Below are 6,554 nucleotides of genomic sequence, written 5' to 3' on the forward strand. Positions count from 1 at the left end.
GCCAGCTCACCTTTAAAAAGAAAACCATCTGAAGCTGTTCAATAACTAACGTGTTATGACACCTTTCCCAAAGAACACTGAGATAACCTTTGACACTGGCATGCGATAAACTGGCATGTTTCAAAACAATTGCTGTGATGTTACAGTATTATGTAGAAATTATTATCTTTCAAATTTCAGCGTGTGAGAGCAAATACAATTTGGGCATATAAGGCAAAAGCAATAAAAAAGAGTGTTTATTTGAACAATCACATTTTAATCCTTAAATCTGCCTTTTAAAAAGTTACAGACACAGAAATAAAGACTGTCTTCTTTACTTAAGGAATACAGTTAATGAGGCACCACCAACGGGCACAATAAATAACAGGTCCAAGCTTGAACTCAATTAAGCACTTTCACACTTGTGTAATACATCTGACATCAAAGAACATTTGAAACTAAGTAAAACATTTGATGTGGCTCAGTATATGAAGGGGTAATAAAGAAATGAATAAAGGGAAGAAAGGATGGCAACAATTCCTGTTGGAAGCATTTGGGTTTGTACATCCTTTTTTCCACGGCACTGGCAGTCTTCTAATCTGTTGACATGGAAATGTATACAAGCCCGAGTTATTCAACGAACCATTATTACATATGTCAAGAGGCATTATTAGTTCAATAAGTTCAAGGCATCAACGTTTCACACCCTTGACTTCATTATGTGAAGGGGAATGTTAACGGGGATGTTAAGGGGAATTTTGATAGCATGATGGGAAAAAACAAGGAAAGAAATGACTTTTGGTGATCTGGAAGATGGTCACTCAATCTGTCAGAAACATTGAACTACTTACCTGACAAATCAGTATTGTCTAGTGGTTTGTTCTCATTGGCATAACCAAAGCTCAACAGCTTAGACATGTCGACAGGGGCTGGATTCTTGTCATATACTCTGAGAACACCAAAAACAAAAAGTGATGGCAATGCAATTTTTGGAATGCTTTTTTTATGGAAATCAAACTGGATGGGGGTTTTGCAGTCATAAATATAATGGAATGTTTAGCCATCGCCAAGAAGTACAAGATTAACAGAAAGACACAATTTAAACATTAAAAATGGACCCTAACCTTTAACCTTTAACTGTGTATACCAAGATAAACTCTGGCTACTCATTACAAAAGTACTCTTCCAATAAAACGCACAGAGAGAACAACAGTTTTTTTTTTTTTACAGTGGTCAGTTTTCTCTTTATCTTATACCAAACGACTAACTCTGCAAAACTCTCCATCTAAACAAGTAATTTAATCTCACATTTAGCCTTGTTACCTTTCTTAATATAAAGTAAAAACGGGTGTGAAATAATGATTTTCACTCAGTCACTCTTGTTTCAGGAAATTTCTAGACCCCGTTCTTTTGACTCAAAGTTAATATTTTACACCAAGACTCTTTATTACTGATTGCTGCAGTGCAATGATGAAAATAACTAACTCATTAGTAACTAATTTTTGCTTGTTTTAACAATATGATATTAGGATTTAGGTATTTTTTTGCAGTGGATCCTTTGTGGAATTGTTAATTGTTAAAGTATCAGATCCATACATGCACTATGGCCACAATCTTTACTGTTCTCTCTTTCTAGCTTTGTATGTGAGGTTATTTTGGATTTTTGACAAGTCATTGACATTTCCCAAAGGGTACATTGAACACACATCACAGACCAGCAGTGAGCCAAAGCAAACAAGTCATTGTCCGGATTTGAATCGACTTTGTGTGCTGTTTTGGTTGACCTAGGTGTGTTGCCCATGAGCACTTCTGAGTACTTCTGCTTAGTCATAACAACCTGGAGACATACGGTGTAGAATTTACTTACCCTCTTACACAGACTTTTCCATCAGCCTTATATCGTATGTGTTGTAATGCTAATAACAACATAATTACACTTATGGAAATACCAAAAAAGTTAATTTAAAGTGGCTTTGTAATATAAGTGGTGGTGGACAAAATCCACAATCCTCCTTACTTGCATAAATGCATTCAGATGTTTATGTGGAGCTAATATCAGGCTTTAACAGTCTGAGTTAATCAAATGAAGTAGATATCTCCCAAAGTTACAATCTGTTTAGTACAAAACTCCCTCTTTGTATTTCCTGAACAGTTTTTCCAGTGGAAGGATTGTGAAAAGCCTCATGTTAGATTCAGGTAAACTATTAAATACATTTTTGGACAGGATGACTGTGGATTTTGTCCCCCATCATTTAAATTAAAAGAAAATTAAAAAGGGACTTGGCCAGTGTTAACAGGAGCAACAAGTACAGGAAGTAAAAACGGTTATATGGGCACCTGACTATTGTTATAGGACAACCTATCCCTAAGTGTTTGCTATTACTTCCCCTTAAAATTACAGATATGATCTGACATAATAAGATCACTGTTATATTCTGTGCAATTGTGTGCATGAGAGTTGTAAAAAAAAGGGATACTGGGACACCAGCCACTTGTACTGAATATAATACAGAACAACAGCACCATCTTGTGACCACGTGAACTTACATCCTCTTGAATTTGCTGGTCTCATAATATTGATCGGATGGCTGCAATTTCTCCATCTGGCTGTAATGAACATTGTTGTTCTACAGAAGACAAAGCAAAGTCACAGTGTGTGGTGGTTATTTTGTGAATGTTAATATAGCCAGGATATCTTTTTTTCTCCTCCATCATAAATTTGGCAGTATGCTTTCAACTTGACAATAAAAAACATTTAAGAATCAAGTACTTGATCCACAAAGTAGGTCCTTCCCACCGAGTAACAACTAAATGATGTGTGTAACACTACAGCCTCACTAACAATCCCTTAACTGTGTCATAAAACATATGATCATAACTGAATAAAACTACACAAGAGATAGAATACATTGTTATTGTGTAAACTCATGTAAAATGACAAAATTACTTTTCCTAATGACTTTGACATTTCTTTGTTTACCTTCTCTTTGGCATTGCTGCTGCTATCATCCCTCTCCCATGCTGACATGTTGTCCGTCCCAAAGGGGGGCTCTCGCTGTTGAAAAGCTCCAAGGTTTTTCTTCTCTTCACTGTTAATTAGACTGTTGGGAAAAAAACACAATATAGGGATATGAAATGTAGCCTTCACTTAATGATACCTGGAATATCTAATGAAGAATAACAGAAGAAATCCGCCATTATCATGGCTGATTGTTACTGTCTATACTGTTCCTTCTATATAACAATACATTAAAAGAATCAATGCTAGCAAGTAGTACATAGTATATTAGCAGCAAGTAGTATTGTTAGTAGATAGGTGTGGCAATGTGAGACTATAGTGTGTGTGATTTAATCATAAACCAACTACCAGTCCCAGTTCCAGTGCATGATATCAATAAGACAAATGTCACATGTACCTTGGTTTTTCATCATCTCCTGATCCTGCGAAGAACCTGCCCAGAGGCTCGTATGCATCAGGTTTAGAAGTTGTGGATTCCTCGTGCCATAAAAGTCCTGTTGAAAACAAGGACAAAAATAAATGTAGGCAAAATTCATTAACCAGCAGGGACATGTCTAGATAGATATAAGGCAAGAGGATTGATCTACCCTTATGCCCTCCTTGTTTTGCAAGCTTGACATAGTCAGAATCACTGTCTAGGACACCGGCCCTTCTCCCTCGGGCCCTCTCTTCAGGAAGACTGCTGATGGTCGGGGACAGTCCTGGGATCTGGGAGATCTGGCCATCTATTCCTTGGTACCCTGCACACCCGGAATGTTAAAACCCACCCACACACACAAACGAAACACACCATGTATATACATTGATATGTGCATTACACTACCATTACCACATGCACTAACGTTAACATTACCTCACCAAGGTCCAGCAGAAAAGTCTCCCCGCTGACCATAACTGACCCTAAATTACACAGAGCTAACTGCAGCGTGAGGTAACTATGGTTAAGTCAGTATAAAACAGTTGCACTTGCCAGATGTTGTGAATGGAAGATCGTTGCTCATGAGATCGGAGACATTTCTAGTAGAAATGGAGACAAAAAGCAGGTACACAATCAACATCTTCAACGATAGCTTGGAAGAGCGGGCATCGTCATAACCGTTGGCGTCGCTAGTTAGCTAGCTAGCTTAACGGTAGCTAGCTGACTGCAGTTCATTTATTCAAGTATTAAATTAAACACAAATGTAATAATTAGTCTACATTAAAAAATAAAACCTTTAAACACACAGCATTCCCAGTTCTGATTTAAATGCAGACGTGTTTACTTACTCTGAATGCATTGTAGGAGCAGATCGAGAAACTTTAAGTAAGGTTAAGGAGCGCTGACTGTTTGGAACTTCAGACCGCGTTGCCATGGACACGGTTACAGCTCCTGCTCCGTGATGTGTGCAAAGACCAACCGTCTGTGTCAAAGACTACCAGAGACGGTTTAGAACATTTAATAAACCTAGATGACTACAGTTCTGTTTGAAGAGTTGAAATTTGAATGAAATGTCTAAGGGTTGGACGGTTTCGTGTAGCCTAATAGTTAAAAAAACGTGTTGCTGCATTGCACACTCAGAAAAGATGAATCCTTGTAGAAGAGTGACATAGAGTTGTACATTAATGCAAATGTGCCTAGGCTAGATATATTCGGTTTTATTACAGATTAATCACGATGTGATTTTTATGGTAACACAGTCGGGTCTTATTGCTTTTTAGTAGTCTAATTCCAATAGTATAGGCTACATTGAGTCTTGTTGTTTAGTGATTTGGCAGTGTTAATAAACTATCTGAGTAGCTAGGACATTATTTGAACCAAGGTTTATTATAATTAATAAAATAGGCCTACCTCGAACTTTCTAGAAATTAAATCTGTAGTAAGTGATTGAAGAATCAAATGATCTTTTTATAGAAATGTATTTCTAAGTATTTTCCATTTACATGATAGGCCTACATATATGATAATATGTTAGGAAACACATTTTGGTGTGATTTCATACTGACCACGTTTGTTTTAAAACATAGGACTACTGATATTTTTTATTGACTGAAGGAAATGCCCAAATCTTGAACCTTTCTTCACCCTCCCCTAAATGCTGAGTCGGGAACATGCGCAGAGCAAACGAACTAGCAATGGTCCTTTAATTAGGCCTACCGCGCATGTCAAGCTAACCATAGAGAAGTCTGTGACAGGAAATGCACGCTTTTGCTTCAGCATAAAGCCACAGTGTATCACTGGATATTATCTGGGTAAGCATAGGATGAAAAAGATTATACTTCACGGTTTACTGTAATTCTTTGTTGTAGAGTTCAATTTGGAGTATAACGCTCATTGATGAGCCTACATCAAAAATATGTTGAAGTTAAATACTGTGGGCCTACAAGTACAACTTTGAACTACTTATACTCGAACTCAAGGGGCCCTGAAAACTAGAGTGTGTTGCCTGTTTTGTCCTAATAAAGTTGAAATATAGTTTGGGAATGTTTGCTCAAAAGCTAGTTTCAACACCTTTTTTATTTCAACGTTGTGTTATATGTTGCATATTTCTTAATTCATTTGTGTTGAATTAAATTAAAACACAGCACTAAGTACATTTTTTTAACTGGCCCCCACCATTCCTAATAGTATGTGAAATAGTTCAAATTAGTTTCACCTCCATCAGCCACAGCATTAAAATGCTGCTTACAAATTAAGGCACCAGTAACAATATCATAATTATAAAGTGTGATAGTGGCATATCTATCTATCTATCTATCTATCTATCTATCTATCTATCTATCTATCTATCTATCTATCTATCTATCTATCTATCTATCTATCTATCTATCTATTTTGCGTAATTAGTACTATAACTTTTGATAATGAAGTACATTTAGCTGAAGTAGTGGAGGAAGTATTTAGACCATTCTTTAGCAAAAGTAGAAATACCACAATGTAAAAACACTCCATAAAAGTCCCGCATTGAACATGTAAATAAAAGTATGTTAATGTACTTAATGTATTGAAAGTAAAAAAAAATGATTAAAGGATATTATTGGATCATTATTACTGATACATTCATGTGTAAGTATCATTTTACTGGGTCAATGCATAGGGGATATGTTAAGCTAAAACATGTTTTTTGAAGGGATTGGTGTATTTTTTGCATAAAATCTTCATTTTGAAACTATAGTAACTACAAATTTAAAAAATGTATAAATGCAGCAGAGTAAAAGTAGCCTGGCTTATTATATTTTTTCCCTGATCTGTAATGGAGTAGGCCTAGATAAAACAGAAATACTCAAGTTAAGTCAAAATATCCACAATTCTGTACCTTACAGTGCTTTAGCTAATGTAGGCTAATTATATTTCGCCACACAAATGCAGACTAGCCAACTTGAGTAGCTTTTTTAATGCAGTTTTTCTAGTTTTACTAATTATAATTAATTAATTAGCATGCCCTTCATCCTTCGTCTACCCTTGGGTATAAAAATAATATGTAAAGAAAGACGAAGAGCTACATTTGATTTATTTTGAAATGCGTCACCGGAAGAGCCCGTATTTACCATCTCGCTTAACGTTAGATAGCAGTAAGTT

General features: G+C 36.1%; 1 protein-coding gene across 1 annotated transcript; it reads right to left on the reverse strand.

The window, feature by feature from the left end:
* Positions 1 to 235: 235 nt before the first annotated feature.
* Positions 236 to 4,449, reverse strand: LOC117953493 (uncharacterized protein C7orf57-like). The gene is made up of 8 exons (XM_034886604.1): positions 4,265 to 4,449; positions 3,969 to 4,015; positions 3,586 to 3,738; positions 3,396 to 3,492; positions 2,960 to 3,080; positions 2,527 to 2,606; positions 831 to 928; positions 236 to 578 (listed from the first exon to the last, which is right to left on the reverse strand). Exons 1-8 carry the CDS (start codon positions 4,348 to 4,350, stop codon positions 574 to 576), a joined length of 687 nt encoding a protein of 228 aa, XP_034742495.1. The 5' UTR covers positions 4,351 to 4,449; the 3' UTR covers positions 236 to 573.
* Between the last annotated feature and the right edge of the window lie 2,105 nt (positions 4,450 to 6,554).

This window comes from Etheostoma cragini, chromosome 11 (genome assembly GCF_013103735.1).
Source record: "Etheostoma cragini isolate CJK2018 chromosome 11, CSU_Ecrag_1.0, whole genome shotgun sequence".
Classification (NCBI taxonomy): Eukaryota; Metazoa; Chordata; class Actinopteri; order Perciformes; family Percidae; genus Etheostoma; species Etheostoma cragini.